The 27,801-nt window shown below is 36.7% G+C and overlaps 3 protein-coding genes across 7 annotated transcripts in view; 2 read left to right on the top strand and 1 right to left on the bottom strand.

Annotated features, from left to right (window-relative positions):
- The first annotated feature begins 234 nt into the window (after positions 1 to 234).
- Positions 235 to 9,731, top strand: Erf1 (eukaryotic release factor 1). 2 transcript variants are annotated; one of them, XM_070668385.1, is made up of 12 exons: positions 235 to 385; positions 691 to 984; positions 1,290 to 1,465; positions 1,635 to 1,762; positions 1,842 to 1,992; positions 2,305 to 2,495; positions 2,753 to 2,882; positions 2,985 to 3,205; positions 3,281 to 3,428; positions 3,877 to 3,987; positions 6,264 to 6,280; positions 7,058 to 9,731. In XM_070668385.1, the coding sequence occupies exons 2-10, from the start codon at positions 899 to 901 to the stop codon at positions 3,954 to 3,956; spliced, it is 1,311 nt and encodes a 436-aa protein (XP_070524486.1). In that variant the 5' UTR covers positions 235 to 385; positions 691 to 898; the 3' UTR covers positions 3,957 to 3,987; positions 6,264 to 6,280; positions 7,058 to 9,731. The 2 variants fall into 2 exon arrangements, with proteins under 2 accessions (XP_070524486.1, XP_070524479.1); XM_070668378.1 differs by lacking the exons at positions 3,877 to 3,987; positions 6,264 to 6,280 and having other exon boundaries at positions 236 to 385.
- A 448-nt stretch (positions 9,732 to 10,179) lies between these two features.
- Mcm10 (minichromosome maintenance 10 homolog) lies at positions 10,180 to 13,890 on the bottom strand. 2 transcript variants are annotated; one of them, XM_070668322.1, is made up of 2 exons: positions 13,549 to 13,890; positions 10,180 to 13,172 (listed from the first exon to the last, which is right to left on the bottom strand). In XM_070668322.1, the coding sequence occupies exon 2, from the start codon at positions 13,160 to 13,162 to the stop codon at positions 10,949 to 10,951; it is 2,214 nt and encodes a 737-aa protein (XP_070524423.1). In that variant the 5' UTR covers positions 13,163 to 13,172; positions 13,549 to 13,890; the 3' UTR covers positions 10,180 to 10,948. The 2 variants fall into 2 exon arrangements, with proteins under 2 accessions (XP_070524423.1, XP_070524414.1); XM_070668313.1 differs by having other exon boundaries at positions 13,534 to 13,889.
- Positions 13,891 to 19,407: 5,517 nt separating this feature from the next.
- LOC139109421 (protein couch potato) overlaps positions 19,408 to 27,801 on the top strand; it is a 77,248-nt gene continuing 68,854 nt past the window's right edge. The window contains exon 1 of one of the 3 annotated variants that reach the window (XM_070668479.1): positions 19,408 to 20,986. In XM_070668479.1, coding sequence (XP_070524580.1) covers positions 20,924 to 20,986 — 63 coding nt within the window. In that variant the 5' untranslated portion in view covers positions 19,408 to 20,923. The remainder of the gene's footprint in view (positions 20,987 to 27,801) is intronic. The other 2 variants (XM_070668470.1, XM_070668485.1) reach the window with 2 other exon arrangements.

Genomic DNA, 27,801 nt, shown 5'->3' with positions numbered 1-27,801 from the left:
AGACGCTATTCGTGCAATTTAGCACTGGCTAGTCGTCCATAACCACGCTCATGTGGAGGCGACCAGAGGTCGCGTGCGCGGCACCGGCCAATTGGACCAATAAGAGTCGCGGGACATGCGCGCTCCTGTGTGCACACTGTGCACGACTGGGCGGCCTCGGGGTCTTTTTGCTTCCCATTTTGTCTCTCGCGTGCGGCACGTCCACCGTGGTTCACTGACGTTTCCGCTGTGCCATCGCATGGCCGACGTGTGCATACCGAGGCTCGCACTCGCGTGGTATTCGTCGTGTCACGAGCCGCGTCGCCGCTAAAAGGGGGCCAGCCCGCCCGCGACAACGTCGACGTGTCGGACGCACCTACCACACCGTAACGATCACCATACAAAAGTGAGTGCGGAGTATAACGTCCGCGAAAGCGAGGAAAGGTGGCCGCACAGCGCGTGCTTAAACCCGAGCGTTTAATGCCCGCGCGCGCGACGACCAAGCGTAAGAAAGAGAGAGAGAGAAAGAGAGAAAGATTGAGCAAGCGAGCGAGTGAAAGAAAAAGAGAGCGAACGAACGGAACGGGCGGCCGCCCCTGAATGAATGGCTATGTCGACCACGTTCTTCCGTGGCTGACATAATCCGGTGTGAACTGGATCGACGCGGTAATTTCGTAACCACTGATAATTCCCAACCATAATTTTTCACAGAGAGGAACCCGTCGTAGAGTCCGGTACCCCGTCGTCGACGCGGGCCACATTGCCTGCTCGTTCCCATTACCAACATCGTTGTCGTAGTCCGTCGTCCACGTCCACCTTCGAGCGGATCAGTGCTCGCGGCAGCGATTAATTTCTTAGCATTTTAAGCACCAGCACGTCGTAACGTCGCGACCACGCGTTCCCACGTACGTCCGCAGCGATGTCGAACGAGGAGACCTCCGCCGACCGCAATGTCGAGATTTGGAAGATCAAGAAGCTCATAAAGAGCCTCGAAATGGCCAGGGGGTAAGTAGGTTGGCGTCAATGCCGTCGCGCCTTGTACTCGGGTGTTACTATCGTATGAATTTTCTCGACATATGGCTTGGCAGACCATGTGCTCCTTTACTATGCTCCGCAACTCGAAAGTTATTCATCCTTGCAAAGATCGTTTTTATTATAATTTATAAATGTTAAAGTACATTAGTTTTGTTAGAAACTATACTATAGAGAATATATGTAAATTTTATCGTATGTAGGATTTCTTTGTAATCGTTTTTCGATCGTCTCTGGATATTCGTGGACAAAAGATGTTGATTTATTTGTCTTTGTAGGAATGGCACGAGTATGATTTCATTAATCATACCTCCAAAGGACCAAATATCAAGAGTGAGCAAGATGTTGGCGGATGAATTTGGTACAGCATCAAACATTAAATCACGTGTAAATAGATTATCTGTTTTGGGTGCAATCACATCAGTGCAGCATAGGCTAAAGTTATATACTAAAGGTAACTAATTTTTTTAATTAATGTCAATTTATTTTAACAATATAAAAAAAAACTAAGACTTTATTATATAATGTTTGAATCTTTTAAATATAAAATAATTGAAATTAAAATAATTAAATATAAAATATTTGAATATTAATTACAATTTATTTGTAATAATGTATTTTAGTGCCTCCAAATGGCCTGGTAATTTATTGTGGAACTATTGTAACGGAGGAAGGAAAAGAAAAGAAAGTCAACATCGATTTTGAGCCTTTCAAACCTATCAATACATCTTTATATCTTTGTGATAATAAGGTGTGTTTTATGTTTGGAAATGTAACACAAGTACTATATAAAACATGATTTTTATGCAAACTGTAATTATATTTTGCAGTTTCACACAGAAGCGCTCACGGCATTACTTGCAGATGATAATAAATTTGGTTTTATTGTAATGGATGGAAACGGTGCGTTATTTGGAACGTTACAAGGCAATACACGCGAAGTGTTACATAAATTTACTGTGGACCTTCCCAAAAAACACGGTAATATATATATATATATATATATATTTATGTATATACATGTATTACAGCGTGTCTCATAATAAACGGACTTTTTCGGGAGTAGGTACAACTTATCGGGACGAGAAGAAAAGTTCTATGCCGTTTTATATTTTTTGCAATAATAATCAAGATATGAATTTTAAAAATACTAGTACTTTTGGGCGGTACACCGCTGCCCTTATATCACTGCGTGATTTACTCGATGCACGGATTGAGCAACCGATCGGCGCCGAGGCGAGCGAAGACGCTTCAGACATCTGTCAAATATGTTACAAAAAATATTGATTTCAGGCAGAGGAGGTCAATCTGCATTACGTTTTGCTCGATTACGCATGGAAAAACGGCACAATTATGTTCGAAAAGTAGCCGAAGTCGCTACTCAGTTATACATCACAAATGATAAACCTAATATTGCTGGGTTAATTCTTGCGGGTAGTGCTGATTTCAAAACCGAACTTAGTCAATCGGATATGTTCGATCCTGTAAGTAAATTCTTTTTTTATTTATGCGATTTTAAATAAATATATATTGTTAATTTTATTAATTTTAAGTTTTTTTTTCTTTTAAGCAATGCTTTTCAGACTAGTTTGCAGTAATTATGTTGTGGAAAACAATTTCTATGATAGCCATTTGTTTATTTAATATACAGACGACACCCTATAAAATTACGATTTATATTTCATTTTTTTTTTATACAAGCTTTTTAATATATTAATTTTTTAATATTTAATTTTTTTAGAGATTGCAAGCTAAGGTTATAAAATTAGTTGATGTGTCATATGGTGGAGAAAATGGTTTTAATCAAGCTATCGAATTAGCAGCTGAATCTTTGCAAAACGTAAAGTTTATTCAAGAGAAAAAACTAATTGGTAAATATTAATATATTAAATACTATGTGATATTTATTAGATAGAATACAAGTTTAATACATGGATACAGTTTAATATGTATTTATATTTGATCTTGTTTAGGTCGTTACTTTGATGAGATTTCTCAAGAAACTGGAAAATACTGTTTTGGTGTAGAAGACACGTTGAGAGCCTTGGAATTAGGTAGCGTTGAAACTTTAATTTGTTGGGAAAATTTAGATATTCAACGATATGTTCTGAAAAATCACACGAACGCGGAAGAAAAAGTACTACATTTAACGCCTGAACAAGAAAAGGATAAAACTCATTTTACTGATAAAGAAGTAAGTATTAAATTAATATTAAAAAAACATTAAAAAAATAAATTTTTACTTAAAAAAAAAAAAAAATTGTTATAGAGCGGGGTAGAGCTGGAACTCGTAGAATGTCAACCATTACTCGAATGGCTCGCAAACAATTACAAAAGTTTTGGTGCTACCTTGGAAATTATTACAGACAAGTCTCAAGAAGGGTCTCAATTTGTTAGAGGTTTTGGTGGAATTGGAGGTAAGTGTGTTACATACTTGATATTATTTTTAATATAAGGTGATTCTCTCTTCCCATTATGCACAAGAATTTATCACGAATAATCTTATTCTGAAAGTGTAAATAAATGTAAAAATGATTAAGTTATATAAATAGGATAGGAATAAACTAAAATCAAAATTTAAAAAAATTGAAAAAAATTTTAGAAGAGGTATTGAAAAATCTTAACATTCGTATTTCGATTAATACTTGATATACATGGTAGGCTTTTTTCTTAATACAATTCGCGCATTTAACTTGCTGTGGAACTTTGTCAAATTATGACGTAGTTACGTTTTGTGGGTACACACAATGTCCCTAAAAGCTGGTAGACTAACATTACATCGCTAGACACCAGCAAATATTATTTTGCATGGAAGGTAATTTTCGTCGAATTGATATTAACTGTGGAGTATATCTTGGTGTATAGGAATCCTCCGCTACAAAGTTGATTTCCAGTCACTGCAGGCTGATGAGCCTCTTGATGATGTTGACCTTGATGATTACTAATTTCATCCGTGAATTACTCAGAATCGACCAGGTAGCTCTTTCTCTGTCTTGCGTGCGTTTACTTACATCTCGTGTATCATAGAGCAATTTGCAAAGCTGGACAAATTTATCGTTTGCTAATTTGTTGACGACTGATTTATGTTTCGTATTAAATTTTTGATAATACAACTATGCAACTTAATTACGTTCGTAAATTAACGAAGAATCTCTATAACTATAAATTTTTTTCTTATCTCAAATGAATAATTAACTAAAGATTTTTTGTAAATGTTATCTTTAATTATGTAATCTAGATTCAGTATTAATTGTGAATAGGTTCAATATTCATTCTAAAAAAAATGTAGATATATTTTATAATTAAATAATAATAAAAAAAAACTTGTATATGTAATATTTATACAAAGAATTTAAAGACTTTTTAAACTTATCACTTTTGTTTTATACCATTTAGAATTATGCATAAAAAATATTTTACTACTAATTAAATTAAAGTTTAAAGATAAATTTGTCCAAGAAATTCACGATTTCTTTCATTGGGTTTCTCACTAAATAGTTTGTTTCTTCTGTGCAAATTTGTAGTATACATATGCATATGTGTCTTTTAAAATAAGTTTGAATGTGATGATAAACATTTTTAGTTTATATTTTTCAAAGTATTATGTTTCTTTTTTCTACGAATAAAAAAGTCAAAAAAGTTTCGCTGGTTTTTCTTTTCTTTCCTGGTGATAAACGCGTAAGAAAAGTCTTTTGTACACATATATACGTTTATAAGATATGGATAACTCTGTTCGTACACAGGGTGAGTTGAAATCTTCTAGTCTTCTATCTCTTGTTATCATCGCGTTATTAGATTCACACATTGTTGGTATCATGATTGGAGTAGTAGACACAACACAGCGATTGATTCCTTGGACAAAAAAATAGTATTGCTTGATAGCTACATATATTGTTGCAAATAATTAGCCACATTCTTATCTCGTCGTTTAATATGTATCATCTTCGATCTTCGTACGCTACCATCGTACACCAAAAAAATCCGTTAAAAATTATGAAAGCTGTGTTCGCAGGAATGTTATAAGTAAATCGATAAATAACGCTTTCAAGTGTTAGCTTCTAGGCAACAGTGACAAGTTTCATCATTATTGCTAAACACATAATTACAATACTTACGCCTATGTTGTTTCACCTTGAAAATTTCGATATTTATCTCGCTGGCCAATTATTTCTTAAACATATGACATTTCACATACACGCCATTTGATGATTCTCGATTCAATGTATACACTATATTAAATTATACGAGAGTTCTGTTATATTGAGATACACAATGTGCGTATATTTAATTTTTTAAATATACCGAATCTGTTCTTTTTTTGTTTTTAATTACATATAAAATATGATTTGCATGATAATCTTTATAATATTTGCAATCTATTCTTTGGCAGGTAGAACTTTGCATTGCACATTTGATGTGATGGTACTATTTAAATTTTGTTTATTAGTTTTATGTAAATACAATATCTGCATATTATTGAATTTATTTTATATTATTATGCTGGATGTTTTATAAGTTAAATTATCTATTGATATCATTAATGGTATTGGATTATAGCAAGCGCATGTATTTTTCTTTAATGTAATCGCATATTTTAATTTATAAGGTATTTTGAGGGGAGGAATAACTTGAACATTTTTTACGGTTTAATATGTCATTTTATACATATACAATATCTTTTATTTATTTAATTAAAAAATGTAGTTTATATTTTCGAAAATAATTATTAAATTATTTTATTTTTTGAGTACTGTTATATTCATATAAATGTAAAAATATTTATTGTATAATCGGTATTATAATACAATAGCAAGCAGGAAAGTAATCAACAAGATCATACATTATTACATGCTAATATCTAAACTTAAACTTAAACTTTACTACAGCTTTCAACATATTTCTTTTCTGTTATACGCTCTGACCATGCTTATAATAGAAAAAAAAATACATTTTAATACAAAAATATACATTTTAATAGTGCATGTTAAATGATAAGCAACATTATGTTCATCATCATAGATAATATATAAAAATGAAAGCAATAATTAGGAAGCGACATATTATATCAAATATTTATGTCGGTTTAAAAGCTATGCTTAATGTTACGAAAAATGTTATCTGTGATAATGAACAGAAGTATCACGCAATATAGATGTCTATAGGTATTTACGCTTTCACATTGCAATTTTGCTTAAAATAGTTCAAATATTTAATATTTTCCAAGTTACTAATCGGTATTTTATTTTTATTAGCTTGCATATTGGGAAAGGTACAGTACATGTTTTCTACTATACAATAAATCAATTTTAGGTTAGATAGTTTTTTATCAATTTCGAATTGATACATTCAATTATAATTTATATTACAAATATTATAACTCACATAACTTTTTTTGTGTTTATTAACACTTTTAATTTATACGATAGTAATTTTTATTAAAAATATATATTTGGTAATTACATACCTTTTATCACTTTTAATTAATATCTACTCTATAAATGTTAATTTACTTTAAAAACGTTAATTCAAATTCTCAGATTTGATGTACTGTTTTATTGTGTATGTTCATTAGTTACTCGTTAAAATATGTACATGATATTCATATAATATAAATTAATTCGTATTGTCTTCAATATTTTTGCATCACATTGATATTAATAATAAAATAATTAATTCCATATTTAATTTCTTTTAAACAGTGCTTTCTTTTTATATATTTTTTCAACATGTTCAAGTTTTATATGTATGTTATAAACTGCAATAGAAAAGATACGTTTCTTTTATTTTTCTCGTAAGAAAACACTGTTGTAAAATATTAATTTGATTTTATATAATTTAGCGTATCAATGTCATCAATTAATGTTGAGCAATATTAATTACATATTTGCTTATATGCCTTATTGTTGTCCAGTATAGTTTCTTTTCATTATCAATACTTAATAATACTATATTTTAATATAAAAGTATTTTATTTTATTTTTTATAGCGAAGAAATGTTTAATTATAGGTGTTCTTTTGCATGTATTTTTAAATGCATATCTTACAGGTATCTTGCGATACAAAGTGGACTTTCAAAGTATGCAGCTGGACGACATTGAAACCGATGGCATTGATTTGGACGATTACTAAGTCCACGATTCAATCGACATTTGGTTCTCATAGCTTCGAAGAAAGCAGGAAAGGACATGAGTACGTTTTCTCACATGATGTCCCCAAGAAAGAAGAAAATACAAAAAGAAAATGTTTCAAAATTTACAATACAGCACGTACGATATCGTCATAAAATTCTTGTCTAGAGTACCAAACATCAAGCAGATCGCAATCGATACACGAAAGAGAGAAGAGCACCAGCGAATACGACGCGGCTGATGTAATCCATGTCTATGAAAGAAAAGGCGATTCGAAGACTGTGACACTTAATTAAGCCAGCTTGATACCTGCCTACTCTCATACATTCACCACCTTGTATTACAATTTATGTCTAATTATTCACAGAGATTCTTTTAAACAATTACACTACACGCTCTAAAGTTCCAAATACAAATGTACAGTATATGGTGGTTCGATCGTAATTTTATATTAAATTGATGTTTTTGTCATCTTATCATAGATTTTACGAGAAATGAGTATTTGAACCACAAGAGCGGCTGTGTGTGTAGCGCTATTTTGTTCAGACACAATCATGAAAGAGCTGTAATAAACTGATTATTATGAACATACAATTGCGTATCGTGCATTCTACACCGATATTTGCAAAATTCATACGGAGAAGAGTTCTGTAAATAGATGTCAATTTTTAAAAACGGCACAGTTGCCTTAGACATAAGTTGAGGTCGCGTACACGATCCACGGAGTAAATGAAGTATTTCCGTCTTATGCAGTGATACACATTTGTAAACATAAGGACAGATAATTCCTCGCAATCCTACATTGCTCCGTTGCTGGCTCTTGGCTCTTAGATTTTTGTACATTCACACAATTGTACATAAGAAATGCTTCGCAAACGTATCGAATTTTTCATTGTTATAGTGGTGCACCTCAATGAAGAGAAAGATATTCCCCGCAATATTTAAACGGTTACTGAAGATATTACGAAATTTATTTTAACATTGTTAATTTAATTCGCTTATTCGTATGATGCCTCTGTAATAAACGATGCTATGTATGTATAAATGTGAAAAGAATGTAACGTGCAATTTTGGTGAAGTATCCTTTATAAAAGAATACTGTATAGAGAGAAAAGAGTTTCTCGAAGAGTCTTGAATATCGTGAGATTTACCCGACAAAAATGGTATATCGTTATTTAATAATGTATCTGCATTATTTGCGATATTGTTATAATGTATACCTTGCAGAGACAAAACAGGCGCACAAGAGAACTTCATCAAAGTGAAACGTTCGAGAGAGATCCGATTTTGCGATATGTGCACAACGAATTCCAGAACGTGGTTCGAAGTATTTGTATATCTGTGTATTGTCTCTCAAGATACCCAGATATTAATTGCCGGCTTAACGTTTCTTCAAATTTTTATATGTAAACATCTTCACACTATAGAAGTCTAGATAGTTATTTATTTCTATACATCGGTGCGACTACGTTTCTGCTTAGCGGAACATCCGATTTAAGTATGCGAGATAGATAAATTAAGAAATCAATAAATATCAATGAGCAAATGTGAGCGAGAAAGGAAGAAAGAGAGAAAGCGTCAGAGAAAATGAAAGAGAGAAAGAATGAAAGAAAGGAAGAGAGTAGGGAAAGCCTTGTAATCTTTGTTTTAAGGTAAAGATACATGGAAATGTCGTCCACGCGAGTTGCTAACCGGATCGATGACGTACTTAGATTATGGCTTGCCTATGATCTCTATAAGCATAGTTGTATAATCTACTAACATGTTCGTCATTGATTATTTTATTCCCACATATTTTAGCAGTGTCTTTTAATCGAAAGGAATTGTTTCCTTAAACACTTTGTTAGATTTTGTATCCGACAGAAAGGCAATACGGAAGCGTAATCGTCATAAAAGTTTTATCCCGGCTGATTTTCCAGAGTACAATTTTATTGTAATACTTCACACTTTCGTATATGTGTATCACGTGCTGTTCTAAAATGAAAATTTTTTTTTGCTACATTAAAAGTACATATGGATCATAGCTAAGGATTGAAAAAGAAATTTTCGATGGTACTGCTGCTCATTTTCTGTGAGATCTATGCTTTGTTAGGTGACAAAAAGGAAGATTGAAATATTGATTTAAAAACGTTCCATGCATATACATATGTGTATATCGTGTATCAAAACAAAATGAATTTTTTGAAAAACTAATCTTTTTACACAGCAAAATATACTTTATTGTTTAATGTTAAATTATTCATTTTTTTTATATACATATATTTTTTCATGGCTTACTTTATTAATTTAATAATTTTTTGGTATAAAAATTATAAATTATGTATATTAACGTTATGATAAATCAGTATTATCGTATTATATCTAAAAAAAAATAATTTGAGATAATAATTGATCTCCCGCATATAACACTTGGAAGTTTGTCGAATAACCATTATTTTCAATCTTCCTTTTCTCACACATATTTTATTCGAAATTTTATAAAAAAAAAAAGTGACGTGTCATCGTAACATAAAATGCCGAATAGAACTGGACAACCATAGGATATTAAACAGTACATGAGTGAAAAAATACAATCTATGTTTCTCATACAAACAGTTGGTAATTAGAGTTTGGAATTGTTACATTGGCATAATACTTCATAGAAAAATTATATTAGACCAATTGCTTTTAATTTTACATGTCATATAATAACCATTCGGTTTATTAGTGATTTATGTCAACGTAATGCTTCTGGACCCCAATCATAGTTCTTCATATTTAGAAACTTATTGATGTCCACCTTTATTTAAATAGCTCATATCCCATTTATGAAAAAGAAAGAAAAAAAAGTACCTTTCTCGTCACAAAAGAAAAAAATATATATAACATACAAGGTGTCTGACATAAGATGTCCGTCCAAATAGCTGTGGATAGATAATGAAAATACAAGACGAAAAGTCAAGTACCATTTTACTAAATTCATAATTGTTGTCGAGTAAGGAAATAAAATCTCTTAGCGAACCAGCGCGCAGAACGAGATTTATTTCTTTACTCGATAACAATTATGAATTTGGTAAAATGGTACTTGATTTTTCGTCTTGTATTCTCATTGCCTACCCGCAGTTATTTAGAGGGACACCTTATGTTAAACATCCTGTATATAAAAAGGCTCGATCGAGCAGAAAGACAGTAATGACCTCAACCTAAACGTAAATCTCAAATGAACGTAATTTAATGAAAAACTCGTAGTCGAGACGACGATAGTGTTTTTTATACGATTGTTGTACCTGGCTGTATATCAAAACGTTTTTGCTCGCTGTGTACATTTCGGACGGAGAGAATTCAATGTATTTCATTTCAGAAATGTGCAAGAAGTACACTCTTAGGGATTTCTTTATATTTGTACATTTCATAAGATGAAAAAAAAAAAACAAGAAAAGAAAACTGAGAATATTGACAATAAACAAAAGGATATCAAATGTTCTGCATTTGTAGATTCTAAGGTATAAAATAAGAGTAAAAATATAATATACATAGAAGTAAGTATAAAAATCGTTAAAAACTTACGTCTTTTTATTTTAGTCGATCGTAATTAAAAATTTGGGTATTAATTTAGATGGTAAATTAAAAAAAAATTTTATTACATCAAAATTAATACTTTCAGTATCATAGCACATTTCGGCATCTGTTTATTTTATGTACCAATATTTTATCTTTATACTGCACGTATTATGTAACTAATTTCAATTATCTCTTAATTTTTCTCTTGTTTCTATCAATATTTATAATACTCATTTCAAAAGTATGTTGTGAGCAATTAGCCTAATGTCTTAATCTTTATCAGGAACGAGAAGATTGAGATTGGCATTTTGCACTACTGAACCTAAGAATTTTTCCTCAGCGCCGCGTATGGATAAGGTCTCTGCAGTGATAGCAGTTTTTCTTTCATCCATCATTGCCGCTCTAATCCAATTCGAACTACTACATTTGCCACAACTACGCGACGGCATACGATTTAAGCTGACAGTTCGGTTGCCACAATCAGCACACTTGAAGAATCTCTTAATAGCATCAATCACACGCAACGGGTGTCTTTGCTCCTTGCACATATCCGATGCTGAAAATGCCGTGTACTTGCATATTGTACACTTTACAGCTTTACAATCAATTTTAAAAGTGTTCATCATTTTCTCTTCCATTCTCTCCTTTGCTTCCAACTTGTTGAAGTACTTTTCCTTTTCTTCGTCGTACGATTTTTCAATCAAATCTGTATGCGATGACTTAGCTTCTAACATTTCTTTAAATTTATCGTTTGTATTCAATTTTTTCGCGTTACGCTCTTCCTTCTCGTCATTTTCTCTTTGACGCTTCGTATTCTTCTCTAGTTTTTCTTTGGTACTTGCACGGATTTGATTAGGATTCTTTGCTTTGATTTTTCCGTGCTCTTGCACCCATTTGATTGCGTTCATTCTGGCGTTCTGAATATGTTTCTTAGTAATTGGTTCAGAGAAATCTATTACATTCTGATTACATCCCATTCCTAGTTGCGGGCGTGAGATTAAAGAAGTCAAACTGATTTTACTTGCACGATTGCTTGTAGATTTAATTGACGTAGGATTGCTTTCTTTGAGTTGTACTGAACTGGAACATAAAACTGGCCCATTAGGCGTCGATTGTACCATCAACTGTTTTGAAGATTGCCAGTTTCTTAGTTTGTTGAGTCGTTCAAAATCTTTTTTCGATTGCTTATTCGTTAGCTCAACAGTTACTTTTTTCGCTACAGTGTCGACGTTGTTCGCTTCATGGCTCGAATTATTTTTAGATTTTTTAATACTGTTATTTGAAGTGGATGCAGATAATAATTCCAAACGTGCACGATCCTTCTCGTACAGCTCTTCATTGCGTTTGGCCAGTACTGGTATAAACGGTGCCAATCCGCTGTAAGGTTTTCGCATAGCAGTTTCTTTATTCATACGTTTTATCGCGTCTCCGGTAAACCCATTGCTAGTATTGCTCGATTGTAAGTCTGGTCGCCGTGCACATTTTTTATACTCTTGTTTTACGTGATAAACGCAATACTCGCATCGACTTATATTTACGATTGCCGTACATGGATCTCCATTCTTTTTGGTAGATTTGCATTTGCCCATGTCCTTGGACCTGCCGAGAATCATAAGCTTCTGAGGATTGTCGATTGATAACGTTGCTTGATCGATGTTATCCTTACTCTCTAATACATTTGGATTGAGAATACCTATCACACTGCCAACAATCGTTTTCCATAATTGTTTATAAGCATTACTGAAGAGAAAAATAGATACAGTCTTTGAGTCATCTGATAAATCGCTTATTTTCCAAATGCAATAAGAAGTTCCTTTTTGCGAGGTTTTCGTGGGAGATTTATTGATTAATACTCCAGCTATAACCCAGTCGTTATGTACATTTTCAGAAATAATGTGGCTCTTTACTCTTGATACTGTTACAGGAATCTTATCTTTCATACGTTCCTTCAATTCAGCAGATGATATAGTTGGAGTAACTATTCTTATTCCAAAGAAAGGGTCATTGTATACATCTTTTGTTATATTGTCATCCTTACTTTTAATGGCATTATTAAAATCAAATGTTTTACTTTTATTATTAATAAAACTATCAGTCTTTTTGCTCTGTGATTTTACAGGTTGTTCAGTCTTTAACGAAATATGTTCTTTTAACAATTGTTTTATCTCTCTTCCATAATTAGAATACTTTTGTTCTTCAAAATAACACCTGTCTTCATCATCAGAAGAATCAAGCTTATCATCATGAATTTCACTGATGGTTTTATCTATTGTTAGTTTACTTACATTACTTGTGTTACCAGACTCAGAATCCAAAAAGTTAAACTGCAATTCTGTCAGTGCCTTTTTTGGTTCCTTTGATACTTTGGGCTGTTCGGGCGATTTTTTTTCTTCAAGCTGCTTAGACTGATCAATTTCTTCTATGTCATTTGATATAAGATTATTCAAAATATCTAGATCACAATCACTGTCTTCATGCTCCATATTTTAAATCCTGTGATAGAAAGTAACATGAAAGGAATAAGACATTTATATTTAATTAAATAAAGATTAAATATATTTTGGTTTTATATTAAAATTTCTGATATAATCGAAAAAAAAAAATGTGTTTGTAAATGCTAAATAGAGATAAAGTAATGTCAAATGGAGTTAATTAACTCAATCAACCAATTGACTTAACAGTTAGAATTGACTATCAGCTGCTTAGTATTAAATCTCTTGGAACAAAATTCGTTTCTCTTTATAATATAAGTACAGAATTGTAAATTAAAGAAAAGTCATCTGGTAAAAATTTATTGAAAGTTGAATCAATCTGATTTAACAATTTAATAAAAAAAAAATTTAACCTTACTTACGTAATACTTGAATACCTTTTGTATTAACAATTTAACGGAAATGTCGTTATATTATCACAAATATCGTTCTTGTAAATGACTTTGAGTCCCAAATGTCGATGTATGACTCGTCAATTTTTTCAATGCGCTATATATTATGTACAGTAATTTACACTGTTAAATAATAACATGTGATGTTGCCCGCCAATTTTTAGCAGACGACAACTCTCAACGTGAGCGCCATTAAATCGTGGGAGAATCATTTGCGCAGACGTCCAGGGAGCGCCTGCATAGCTTCGATACCTCGAAAGTTGGAGATCGCAGCGGCGCGAATGCGCCGATGGTTTCGGTAGATTTCGAATCCGACCAATCAGGGGGCGTCTCGCGTAGTCTGAGGCTGCGGTTCGAAAAGTTGGTCGCGTCTTTCGTCGTCGCGTCGCGAGGTGAATTTCGGAGGTGAATCTCGGTAAATTGCGAACTGAATTTTAAGTGAAAATGATCGTCGCGAGTGCCTTTTGTGTTTTGCGCGAACATTTATCGTGTGGAGTGTCGAGATCTAAGTGAACATCACGTACAGCAAGTACATCAGTCTCCGAGTACTGCGATCAACCTCTCTCGATGCGGCTTCTTGTGCGGCGGAGTGGACCACAGTCGGGTTCTCGTCACGTCTCTGGCTTCATCCTCGCATTGAGACGTAGCAGCGGCGTCATGAGGGGCAAACAGACGATCGTCGCCAGGTATGTCGTTTACGCAATCATATATTTTATGTCGCATATATATATTCTCTCGCGGGGATCAGCGAGCATTAGTCGCTACCGCCATCTTCTCTCTTCCCTGCGCTTTTTGTACATCAGTGAATTTATCGCATCGGAATTTATTCGAGATACGTCTAATATGAAAAGAAGAAATTTTGGTTTAGATGCTCGGCCATAAATTATTCTTATCGCTTTTAATTTTTAATGAACCGGCATTAGAAGAAGTACTTTTATCAAAGTTGCGGTAAATTAAAGAAAGATATTACAAAAAAGATTTTTAAGATGAAAAATTATGTATACATCTACGTAAATTTATTGATATGAAAGGAAAGATTATTCTAAAAAAAAAAAAAAATTATATACGTAGTGTAGGAACTCGTTAACAATTTATCTATTGCATTAACTTTTATGTGGGTATAATTAATAAGCGCGACACATTTAAACCCGTTGTCCTACTTTGAAGAATAAATAAAGTAAGGGAAGCAGACAATCTTTAGTGATTGTTCTATTCGAGCTAATGCCCGCGGCAAATTATTTGCGATCTACAGCCATCACAGAATAATTGCATGATCGCTGATTCATCGCATTGTCGCCGGTGTGTAATGACGTAATTTTCTACGGCCTAATGAAATATAATCAGTGCGTACGTTATCGTACTGGGTATTCGTGTTCGCAAAGAACTTCCTTTCTATATATATTTATCGCCATTCTTCCTAACTTGAAAGTTATTCTCGTCATAAAAACACTTAGGGAGGGATTGACTTTTATCATTATCCTCTTTTCTTTTTCTATTAAACAAAATAAATATTAAATAAATTTTCGTCAAGCTTTATACACTCGTATAAAATCGCGCCGCTGTTATTTATATTCGCTGGATAACGATTTTCGTAGCGGGGTGACCACGCTTGCCGCAAGCACGGAAATCGACCAGTCTCTTCCTATGAAATATTCAGGCTAGATGTTGCAGTCGGACTAACTCGAGCAGTCAGTTTGCATCTAAGCAATTCTCGCGCATGAGGAGGCGAGCGGCCGGTGTATCGAAAATACGCTCTGGAAATGCTTGATCGGAAGTCTCGCGTTGCTGTGCTAACTCTTGGCAGCGCGGTATTATTTCCCTCCGCGGATCAATATTAGGACGTGTTATTTTTAAATACTATAGATATCACGTAAAGCAATGCGCGATCATCGTTCATAGGACCCTCCGAATGTCAGGAAGCACGGTGGAAACACAAAATTGGAAATAGAAATTGGACAAATGGCAAATTGATTTTAATTACTCAAACCAGTTATTAAAGAAAGCAATTAACGTTGGAAAATGAAGTCAATTGTTCGGCAAATTATCGGAAAGATTACTAATGACCAACTAAAATTTGAAAAATTTATTATTAGGTCTATATAAATTAAATTTATCAAAACCTTCGTTATTTTCATTTGCCTCTTTGTTTTTTTTTATTAAAAAAATTTTTTTTTATACTGTAGATAAGTAAAATAATGTGGTTATTTTTAAATATCAATATTACGTCCGCAAATTTAATTTTACAATAACTATTACTTGATTTTGCTTCGTGTACATGTTTATTTATTGCAATTACTTGCCCGGTAAGAGTTTTTAAAGGAATGCGAGATCATTAAACGTTAAGCGTTTCTATGGGTATTTCGTGAAAGTAGCGGCTGCTTTAATCTTTATAAGATGCTTTCTACTGTATTATGCGAGGAATAGTAGATAAATATATATATATATATATATATATATATATTTTTACGCACATATATAGTTTAACTATGCGCTAAAAAGCAAAAAGATCTTTTGATACAGACCGCAAAGTTTTAAAGGTACTTGTAAACCGAGGAAATATTGATAACGGTAAGTGAAGTGTATAAAATTGGAACTCTGAAACCGATATAAGTATATATAGAAACCTCGTGCGATTTTTGTATGTGCCACGCACGCTTTTCTTTTTACATCAAAATTTCATGCGAACGGCAAATCTGACGAGGACTCGCGTAAAGTTACACGGTAACTTACTTTGACTTTGGCACAACGTCGGTTCTAGCTTCTTATAAAATAATAAACGCCACGCGGTTCCCGTCCAATAGATTCCGTCCAAGGATAGAGCAATAATTGCACAGGGCAAATAAATTATTTCGCATATTTTCCTCGATCGGCCGCGGCGCATGATACCGATGCATTATCTCGGTACCCCGTGGTACCATCGCGTCCACCGGTCGATTGGAGAAATAAACCATCAATAATACAGTCCACTCGCTACCGGTTTAACGTATATTCAAACAGACTGCACGCAGAATACTCGCGCATTTACATGCCTGGAAATAATAGACTCTCGGACTCGGCTATTTCTCCCTCGCGATCGCATTGATTCGCGACGTTGCACAGAAAATTAATGCACAACCGGAAGAGGCGAATCTTTCATGCGATTGCGCCGGAAACGCGGCATCATCGGCCAGCGAACGTGTCATCTTACTCCGTGGTCTAATTCCGATAGATCGATACGTCAAAGCGCGAGATGGGGAACGAAAAAAACAAGGGTGAAATAACCAGCTCGGCCGAAAAGAACCGCTACATCTTTCATTACCCGCGACAACTTTTGTTTATCCTTTTAATGTAAATTTAATAAGGCCGATATATACCTCTTACTATTGATTTTACGCCCGTGTTGTGAACTGTCTATTCTATCGTGCAGAAAAAAAAAAAAAAAAAGAAAACTACTCGAGCGTTTTCTAATTACGCACGTACATCAAATTTATTGCGATACGAATTGAAATATTATAATTCAACCTTTTATAATTATTTATTTTCAAATTATTAATGATAAACTTTTTTTTTTCTTTTCTTATCGGCAATCGTCAGGTTTCTTTCTGCCGTAATAAACGCGATATTTATCATTCTTTTACGCAATCTGGTACATTAAAAAAGAAAATACACCACGGACAACCGTTGTAGCGGGATTTTTTTCTCCTTATACCGCGAACGTGTTGTTCGTTCGTGTGCAACGGGACTGTAGTACCATTTCATAATTCTCAAACTAGTTGAGACAAAAGGCAGCTCACGTATCGTCCATCTGCCTCTTTTTTTTTTTTTTACCTTTTCCCTGTCTTCTCCCGCTTCTTTTCGGCGGTCTGGTTTCTGAATCATCTGCGACACAGCCGCGGGCATCTTCCACCTGCTAATCTCGAGGAAAGCTGCGCGTTCCGTGCGGCTTCCACCTGTTAGTTACGGGGGAAAGCGGTGTAGTCACAGAGTCCCTCGTGTAGAACGAAGCTGCACGCGTCGTGCATCGCTCCTCTATACTTGTGGCATCTGCGCTCTCTCGATAGCGCGGTAGAGAAAGAAAAGTGGGAAACGGAGAGAAAGAGAACACCCGCCGCGAATGCATAGCGCGATGTGCTTCGGATGAAAGTACGTCATTACCTTCGACGCATCATTGCACCTCGCGATTTGTTTCTCAAAGCATTAACGCAAATTTTTTTTTTTATACACCAACGAGTTAGAATTTTCCAACGGTACAATTGAATCCCATCCTTATATAGATTACTATGTATAATACCCGTGTTTCGTAAGTCTAAAACCCACGCGATGAAACATCGCGAATTCTCCAAGAAATTTCGATTTACGTTACGATAAAACGACAAGGAAAAAAATAGAGAATAGAGAAGGTGGAAATAAATAATTATTACTCGCGCAAAATGCACGTATTTATTCTTTTTTTTTAATTTTTTATTAATTATTGCTAAAGATTTTAATTGACCTCACAGTCACGTGTGCAAAAAAATAAAAGTATATTATTGAGCGATTGAACAAAACGTGATAAATATTCAAATATTTATATTCTCACCCTTTGACGTGTTTTTAAACGTATTAATCGTTGCATTTTTATACTTCAATGCGCGCGTGTTTTATATTATTTATTATTAGCTCTTGCATTTGTTAATAACAGACACTATCCCTTCGTTGCACGGTCTCTCGCTTTCAATCGCTTTTAGTAACAACTTGGCGAAGGGATTTTCCTTCGGGGTATGCTGCCTCTCTTGACCTCTTTGTTATAACTCATTTTAATAACGCAACTTCAATAATTATAATTATTATAATAACGGCGCTGAAGAAGCTTAGAACCAAAGAGCTCGTCGTTACAACTATATGAGAACTTGGAACAGAACTTACTTCTCTTTTTAAACCAGCTCTGTTTTTCTCTTGAAATAAGACGCCCGTAATAAATATTTAAAATGATTGACTTATAAATTTTATAATTTAAGTAATATTAAATATACAAATATTAAGTATTTTGTAAACGTACGTGCAAGTCATTAAATAGGCAATTACCGTGTGTCCGTTAAAATAAAATAAAAATATTCACGAGGTAAATATTAATTAGAATATAACTCGGTATATGTATCTTTCAAAGTTTTCGCCGCAAATTTCTTAATTTTTTACTTCAAAAGTATCGATTTACATAAATTAAATTGAGAAGGCAAACGGAATGTCTGTTTTAATTAAAATTGCAACGTTATCGGCATATTATATTTATTAAAAAAAAAACAAAAAAATTAATTTTCTTTTTCGAGTATAGCGTACAAATAAATGTACAACAAAATTTAATTTCGAGGTATACCCAAGTAGTTATCAATTGCTTTCGGTTATTTACTATTATTACACCAGAAGACAGATACGAGATGAGTATTTTCGCGTTTCTAAGGATACGAAGGTTCGAAATTCTCCCGCATAGCCATTTCCTTTCTCGAAGATAGTCCGGGAACACGTGCGGACACCCCGACACACCGCCGTCTTAGCGTGCCTTCCCTTTGCAATAGTGGTCATCCCCTCGTCGAATGCAGCTCCGTTTTCCCGTCACCTTTTCCGGCGGTGAGTCGCGACGGAAGGAGGGGACCCAGCGATGGTCCCTCTTCAGCCACGGCGCGCCTCTCGCCTCCCGGTTCCCTCGTCTAAATCGCGAACGACCTGTTCTCTTCCCCCCGCACCCATTGCTGGCGCTCGATCCAAAGGCCCCCTATCCCCCACTTTGCCAGCCACCCACTCACCTACCCCGACCCAGTGGCCCGCGGGCCACCTCCACCTCACCCTCGCGGCGCGGCGACCCCGCGCGCTCGTCTCACCGTCATCGCGGCTTGGTTCACGCTCCGTCAGTCTGTCGGCAACCTGCGTACCAGTCGTGTCGCAGCGCTCACGTAACAAAATTCTTATTATTATATTACCATATCACTTCTTACTTGCCTTGAAACTTGGTCGGTGGTGTGTTCGTTACCGTTTTTCGACTTCGTTGCGCGTATTTGATTTACGACACCGTCCCCCGTCCCTCAATTGCGTTTCTAACGTTAAGGAGATACTCGCGCTTCGAGGAAAATCGCCGCCGCCGCCGCCGCGCTCGCGCATGAAACCCGCCACGACCCGCGATCGTACGCGCGCATCACACGGGGCGCACCGATAAGGAAAAAGTGACCGAGAGACAGAAAACCACCACGAGGGAGAGAGAGAGAGAAGAGCACGAGTACGAGCCGATTGCCTGTGAGCCCTACCCGATCGCCTCATCCGCTGTCTACGAGCGTCGCTGGCATTTCGGAGCACCGCTACGAGTCAACCATCCGGTGCGTGGCAAAACGCACCGTCGGTACGCATCGCACAACCTCGTATTCGCCGTCATCGTCGTCGTCGCCGTCGTCCTTTTCGTCATCGTAGCGTGCAGCCGCGCGTGGCAGGACTGGAGTTCATCAGCCGAGACGTCGTCGTCGGACGAGCACTCGCTACATCCGGTGCACGGGTCACTCTTTACCTATAGATGAACCATCCTGTCCGCAGGAGAAACATCGCCGCGTTCACCGGGTGCTGCCCTGCTCCACCTCTACGGCGGACACGCTGGTGTATCGATTGCTCTAAAATAGACGCGTGGGAACAACACCTGCAGGCCAGGCGTACACGTACACATATGCCGTTCGCAAGCGCATAAACGCGCAACAGACCACACACGCCTGGGTTTTACGCTTCGCGTATATACTCGTATACAACACGCTCGTTCTCTCTCCCTCTCCCTCTCTCTCTCTCTTGCTCGCTCGCTCGCTCGCTCGCTCACTCGCTCGCACGCTCTCTATTTCTCATCGCCGCGCGCTGCCACGACTTTCTCGCAGCAGCAACGTGTGACAGGTGCAACGACGGCGACATCGTCGTAGGGTGGTCGGTGGTGGCGCTGGCGAAGAGTCGCAACAGGAAGCGGAAGAAGAAGTGAGTCGGGTCGGGGTCGCGAGAAAAGACGCGAAGAAGAAGAGAAAGAAGTAAAAAAAGCCAGAAAGAGACGAGCAACCGAGCAGAGGAAAAAGAAAGAGAAAAAGAAGGCGCCGGTCGAAGGGAAAAGAGAAAGACCAGATCAAGGAAGAAGAGGCGTGGAGAGAGAGGAGGGGGAGGAAGAGGAGGAGAAGGAGGAAGAGGCGGCCGCGGCCCCCGTGTTTCTTGCGAAGGGAAGGTTATTTTCCAGTGATACGTCCTGGAGGCGCCCGTCGTCTTCGCCGGTACAACCATAACGCCGCCCGCTTTAAAACGACCGAGACGGGACACGGTGGACTCATCACCGCCACCCGCTCGTACCGCAGCCCCCGGCAACCCCGGACCGTCCGGCAAACTCGCCTGCATCATGGACGCGCCGCTATCGCAGAGTATGGACTCCGTCAACACGGTGGCCACCGGCGAAGACGAGGTAAGTGTTCCAAGGATCGCTAATCGAGACGCCGCGACGGCGGCGCAGCGCCGGCTCGTACCGTGTACCGATGCTCGTAGGGGTGGAATCCACCCCTTCTGACGCACTCCCTCTATCTCACCCTCTCTCCGTTTCCCTCCGTTCGCCACCATGACTCCGAACTACCTTTGCGTTTCACGCCAGACTATCGATATCCCTTTCCTTTCGCTCCCCCATCGAAAGATCTACCCCTTTCTTCGCTTCGTCGAGGAGGGAAATACTTGGATCGTCTTCTCCTCTCTTTCTTTTCTTCCGTTCGAGAGGGCTGTATTCCACCACCGACCCTCTCTTTCTCTTCCGCTCTTTCTCCCTCGCACTTTCATATTATCGCCATATTGGTTGGTTCTCCATCCCCCTCGCACGCGGTAGCACGTACACGTTTGTCTCCCTTACTTGTTCCCAACCCTCGCGCGTCATACCGCGCGCAAGCGCGTGTCGGGGCACTCGCGCAGGCTGCTGACACGCGCGTACCTCCACCGCGTGTAGAATGCCGCTCATTAATGATGCACTCGATGCAAGCCCGATGCATGATATATGCTCGAAATGGTCCAACGTAAGGTATAGCAAATGTATTAAACAGAGCCTAGAAAGGTGCTTTCTGTTCATAAATAATTATAGCTACTTCGAAAAATATTTTATAAAAATTAATTCAAACGCGTAATAAAAAATTTTTCTTGACAAACGTCGCTTTAACTAAAAAGTATACGATATTTTATAAATCGTTCCAGGGAATATTAAAGAAACCGGCGACGAATAATAGAGAAAATAACCAAATCACTGCGAGAAATTTCGTGCGCGCGTCAGTGTTCTCAATAATGACTCATTATATTATTACAACGGAGATATCAAATATGCTTTAACGAGTAATTAATAGAGACATTTAGGAATTAATTGGAATTAATGTATTATCGCGTATATCGGGCGGCTTTGCAAAATCGATTACAACAGAGGTGCGCGAGGTTAGCAATTATATGTAATGGTACTATTCATTATGCTCGCGCGTTCATCAGGATCCTTTGTTCTCCGTGATCAACCGTGGCTATACGTATAATCTTGCGCAATTTTTTTTTTTTTCGCGATTGGTCGTAACGTATTCTTTGTGGAGCGGGGCAGCTGGTGTGACGCAACTGTTCCAAGTTGAAACAGTTGTGCGACGCAACTGTTCATAGAGTGGAAGGCAAATCGTATCTTTAATTTACGATGTTATATGCGTTACAGATCGCGAACTTTGCGGAGAAATGTTTTACGTCAGTTATACCGCGTGGTTGCGAGAAAACTTGGTTTTACGTTAATTTTCAAACCGCCACGACGAAGTTTCCGCGCCGTGTCATTGTACTGCACACTCGATAGCAACGGCATACATTAGAAATGCTATAAAACTTCCTCAGAAAAAAGAAAAAAATAAGAAAAAAAAAAAATACGAATACAAAAGCGTCCAAGTCCCGAGAAAAAGCGTACTTACGGCACATTAAATTTTTACGCGTTTTACTCGTTGAAATGTTTGATCGTTTAATATTTCACAGTATACGTTACTGATCTTCTGAAGGAAATTAAAAATTTCTTACTGCACTTGAAAAAGATTCTTTACAGTCGTGTTATCAAATATAAAATTATTGTGCTAAAAATTATTATGCGCGACAAAAGACTTTTTTTTAATAATAATATTGGTCTATACATTTTTCTTCTTGTCGATATATCTGCAACATCCAAATCTAAATAAATTGATGACTTAAAATATAACGAAACAATTACAAAAGCATTAAAGAATCGTAAAATAAAAAATTGTAGTATTCAATAACTTATATCATTTATTATTAGATAAATTGGTCAAGTAAAAAAAATTAGAAAAGAATATAGAGTCACTTCTTTTTCACTCTCTTATTTTCTACCGACTATATAGACTGTGAAAATATTTTATATTTTAGTAATCGACTATTGATTCAATTGAAACAAATTGTTAATTACCTAGATAACAATTCTGTAACTTCGATTAGAAACTGAGCTAGATTTAAACGTGTGAAAATTTGAGTAGGCTTTCGCTATTTTCAAGTACAGTCCTATGGAGGCGCCGCCTCGATAAATGATAAAGCCGCGCAACGATATCGTTGCGCAGCGGCGTACGTGCGTGCGTGTATACGTCTTGTGGCTCGGAAGGCGGGAATTCGATCGCGTGCCTACCACGACAGTGTATGCCTCGCAGGTGACTCGTTTTCACCGGTGCACGCTCGATCGGACGGCTGCTCGCTCGCTCGCTCACTCACTCGCTCGCTCGTTCGTTCGTTCGTTCTCTTGCATGCCCGCCTACCCTCTCGTCTACCAGGCTGGCTTCCTTCCTCGTACAAGCACAGGCAGGCGGCCACCTGAAAGAGTGACGCCGCCACGCCGCACCACACTACGCTCGCTATTGATTTTTCCGCGACTGTGCGAGAGGGCCACCGAGGAGGGCCCGCCAGCACGCTCCACGCTATGTCACATCATACGGGAGGTGGATTACGCTTCGTGACGGTAACGTGGGTGCCAAAGACGTATGTGTGCACGCGCGTGTATACGCGTACGCCGTGTACGTGGACGGCATACATACACGGGCAAATGATTTGACTTAGGTCGCAGAGCGTACCGGGTGGCGACCCCAACGAAGCGTAACCGACGAACCTGCCACCCGTTATTTTATTTTTTTTTTATTTTTTTTTTCATGAAGGGTCAATCGATTCACGTGTTTACGATGGAGCAGATACTCGTAGAGAATCATATTTTGTACTCAGAATTTAAGTTTTAGCAAAACGCTGTTTTTCTCCCAGAGAAAAAAAGTTATGAGCTCGAGTAGTTTGAGAGAAATATTCCGTTGTGAAGTAGGTTTTAATTAGTAATATTGATCTTCTAATGTATAAATTTAATTCACGTAAGTCCCTTTCGTCATTTCTTATAATTTTACTTAAAAAAAATTATCTTGTCGTTTTCACTTCAAATTTTCTTTTTTTTTTTTTTTTGAATTAGAGAAAAACCGATTAACGCAGGCATATTTATTTTATAAATTTTAATTAAAAAAAAATTTTAATTTAAAATGTAAACGTATACTTTATAAAAAAAAATTTTTTTTTTGTAATTAAAAAATTTTTGTCTAGTTTATGAGAAAATTATCGTTGCCTAGTGTTCTTTTCGTGAAATCATTAAAATCATTAATTTCCGCGCTTATTTCAAAATGGTGAGGTGGACGGGAGAACGTTAATATTTATTCAAACTATTGTTTTGTCGTGGAAAATTTCATTCAGTCGGTCTTTCATCCGGATGACGACACGTTTGCTGCGCGACGAGTTCGTGATTATAACGAGGAAATGCTTTCATGCTTTCCCCTGTTAATTGGGAAAATGAAATTCACGAACAGGTTACGGCTTTTAATACGAATATCGATGTCCTGCGAGAGATGACGTCTACAATAACGCGATAACTCTAAAACAGAATTGTAGCTCGCGCCGTACGTATGGCGCGGCGGTTAATCAGTTCCGCCAGTAAATAACATTTATTTATAACGTTATATTACGAGTTAGGAGAATATTCGTTGCTATTTATATAAACCAAAATCGCTGAGGGAAAAAAAAAAAATCACAGCGCTACGTATCAGCGGCCCATTGAGAGCGTGCGCGAATAAAATCTGTGATTACGACTGAATGCGTGCTATAATTATAGGGATTCATGAACAGACGCCGGCGCGCCGAGACACCGCAAAAGAGCAGCGGTGCGTGAGAAAATCCACAAAGATATTTCGAATTCGTTAGGCAAACGAATAATCGCGCTCGAGTATACGTACAACGGCATTATCCTCTTAGAGGCGGAGTCCACATTATGCGTTAACCTTCATCGATGTGTGCAGGTGCATGCATAAAGAGCACCGGCTGGCTAGGGTACCCCCCCTCGCCGTTTCTCTCGTTCTCGTTTCCGCCCTTCTTTCCGTCTGTCCCGCGCGAAAAGCGAACGGGGAATTGGGCTTCGAATCCCCGAAGCTGCACGTTAATGCATTCGGATGGACCGAAATCTCTCGGTTGGGAACGAAAGCGGAATAAATGCGCGGCGGTTACACGGAGAAATCGTCGGAATTGTAGTATACAGGTGGAAGAGGGGGGCGGGCGGAGGGAAAAAAACGTGATAAGCGTGATATCAACGGGAGTGGAAAGTTTATGGTAGAATTATCCGTGTTATTTGCGGTTTTTACTCTATCGAATCATTCAAGTTTTCAGCACGGCAAAAATTAAACAAACTACATTTTTGTAGCAAAAAGTATGGACTGAAAAACCAGGATATTATAATCCGCAGATATTCTTGTTTGTCTATAATTATCCCAAGAGATAATTGTCCTAGTTGAGAAACGCTATTATTTAAGTATATGTAGATATAATTTATGAATTTGTAGATTTTCTACATGATTTGCTCGAATAATTTAACATATTAAATAATGTATTATTTTTGGGATGTTTTTTTCTTTTCTATTTCATTTACGTAGAGAATTAATATACATCTACTTTTAATATTTTTTATACTGTACCCTATATTTGAAATAAGAATATAATTGTATAATTTCTATTCGATAATTAGGAATACTAGTTCCTGATTGCATTAGCGCAGTCAGTCATACTGAGTCGAAATATTCAGCATAATTTCTTCATCTTTATATTTAACTTTATATTTGTAAAAGCCAGGCTGACGGGAAACTTTGAATACTATGCTTTTCACAGCTGATTCATTTATTGACTTCTGATAATTCGACGATCGAATCACGTTGCTCGCATTAGGAAGCCGGTAGCTGCTGTAGTTAGAAAGTAGAACTCGATCTCTCGGCCGAGTGTCGTGGGAGAAACTGATACAGAAAGTGGATGTACAGGAAAAAAAAAAAAGTACGTGATTGTAAAGAGACTCTCGCTTACTCACGGCAGGATTTTCCGTGCATCTCTTGACCTGTTCGTTAGTGTTTTAAAAAAGTTTTCTCCCTTTTCGAAATATTTAAAATATCTGAGATAAAATACTTCGTTACACGTATATACTTTTATGTGTGCTTTTAGTAGAATACGTTTTCACGAAACATTAATGAAGCAAACTCAATTAAAAATATGTAATAAATTATATGTTGCCTATTTAAGTAAGAGACGTAAATATTTTATTGTTGCTCGATTGTTACCACTTTTCCGCGATGACTGATTCTCTCGTTTGGCTCATTTCGTGCCGCGAAAGTGAATATGACCTTCGTTAATTTATAAATTTAATTAAAATTAGATTGTGAGTTTGTTCAATATTAAATTAAAATATACGAATCTTTATTTTGACATAAATCTGGTATACGACGAGATTTATGTTATATCTAAAATCTTGTACCGTAAATCTCAGGTCAATTCTGGCTTTTGATTGCTTCCGACTGCAATGTAAGATTTATAACTTTTGTAGGAAGCGTCACACTTGGAAACATTTTTTATCGTATTTATCGTAAAAAAAAAAAAATAAAAAAAAGAAGCGTTAGTAGCCACAAACGATTTACCGTGTTTAACGCTTACGCGCGGAAAATTCTTAAATCTTTGGACCGTTACGAGCAGCTGTTACTACGCGCGCGACTTAAGTGATCGATCATCGTGATCGAGAGAAATGAAGACAAAAAAGTCCATCCGCTTCGACGGCCATCGTCGGCAATGTTTAAACTTCTTTAGTAAATGCCGGAAGCTGGATGTTTGGATGTTATGTGACAAGGAATTGGGGAGGAAGTCATTGCACGTCGCAAAATAATCCTCTTTACTTGACCGCTCTCGTTTACCTAGTGATAGGATTTGCTTGCTAGTACGTGCCAGTAGTAGGAGGAATGTCACTAAATCGATTTACTATGAATTTCGTACGAATTGGGAAATAAATTATTGTTCGCTAACCGGCAGATGTTTGTTTTCATGAAATCGTTAATGGGAAGGCCTGAGTTTATCGATAAACGTGTTTGAAAATTAAATTTTGCCTCATACAATTATTCTTGGGTTACTATTCCGTTCGACACAAATTTGAACAAAATGCAGGGTAAATTCGAGTGAATGTGGTGGCCGAGAATACGCGATGAATGTAGGATACGTAGCTCGCGATGAATAATAGATGAAGTATAAAATAGTGTGAAATCGACATAAAAATGTAATACCAACTTGAATTCCAGGTAATCGTTACTAAATAATAATAATAAAAAGAATTGCTTATTAATATTAAAACCACCGGCTTTATTGGAAAGTTTTGCTTTAATGTCATACGTGCATTGATTTATTATGTTTATAGTACCATGTTTGCTTTATTGGAATATAATCGTGTACCGTAATAATCGTAATACCTAGTTTATACCAAAGGCCATAATATATAGTGAATAGTTTATAACATCACGTAATAGCGAATTAATGCAATAATACGAAGAATCGCGATAGATCACGTAGATCGTGGTAAGCGAGTAAGATACGAAAGTTGAATACTTCTTTTTTTTTTTTTTTTATCACGGGATTTTACCTTCATATAAAATTTATTTAATTTTGAGATCGTACTTTTAAAAAATTTAAGGAGAAGGAATCGAAAAGGAATAGAGACGTATTATAAATAATAAGGATAATCAAGAAATAATTGTAATTCAGTGGTTTCGAGTGACTGGTTATAAATTACGGCGACGATAGATATTTGGGAATCGGGTTTACCGAGTGCAATAGCCTCGCCTGTCAGTTTTCTTTCCCTCGTTAGACAGAGCACTCATTTCGCAAGGAAACCCGCGGTTCTACTCTGCA

This window comes from Cardiocondyla obscurior, linkage group LG02, assembly GCF_019399895.1.
Source record: "Cardiocondyla obscurior isolate alpha-2009 linkage group LG02, Cobs3.1, whole genome shotgun sequence".
Taxonomy (NCBI): Eukaryota; Metazoa; Arthropoda; class Insecta; order Hymenoptera; family Formicidae; genus Cardiocondyla; species Cardiocondyla obscurior.
Note: the sequence above shows the minus strand (reverse complement) of the source record. Positions and strands in the feature narration are given on the sequence as shown.

Coding starts and splice junctions, on each gene's coding strand:
- Mcm10 (XM_070668322.1), bottom strand. CDS start 13,162: ATGGAGCATGAAGACAGTGATTGTGATCTAGATATTTTGAATAATCTT.
- Erf1 (XM_070668378.1), top strand. CDS start 899: ATGTCGAACGAGGAGACCTCCGCCGACCGCAATGTCGAGATTTGGAAG. Junction 1,466..1,634: donor GCTAAAGTTATATACTAAAG/GTAACTAATTTT, acceptor AATGTATTTTAG/TGCCTCCAAATGGCCTGGTA. Junction 1,993..2,304: donor GGACCTTCCCAAAAAACACG/GTAATATATATA, acceptor TATTGATTTCAG/GCAGAGGAGGTCAATCTGCA.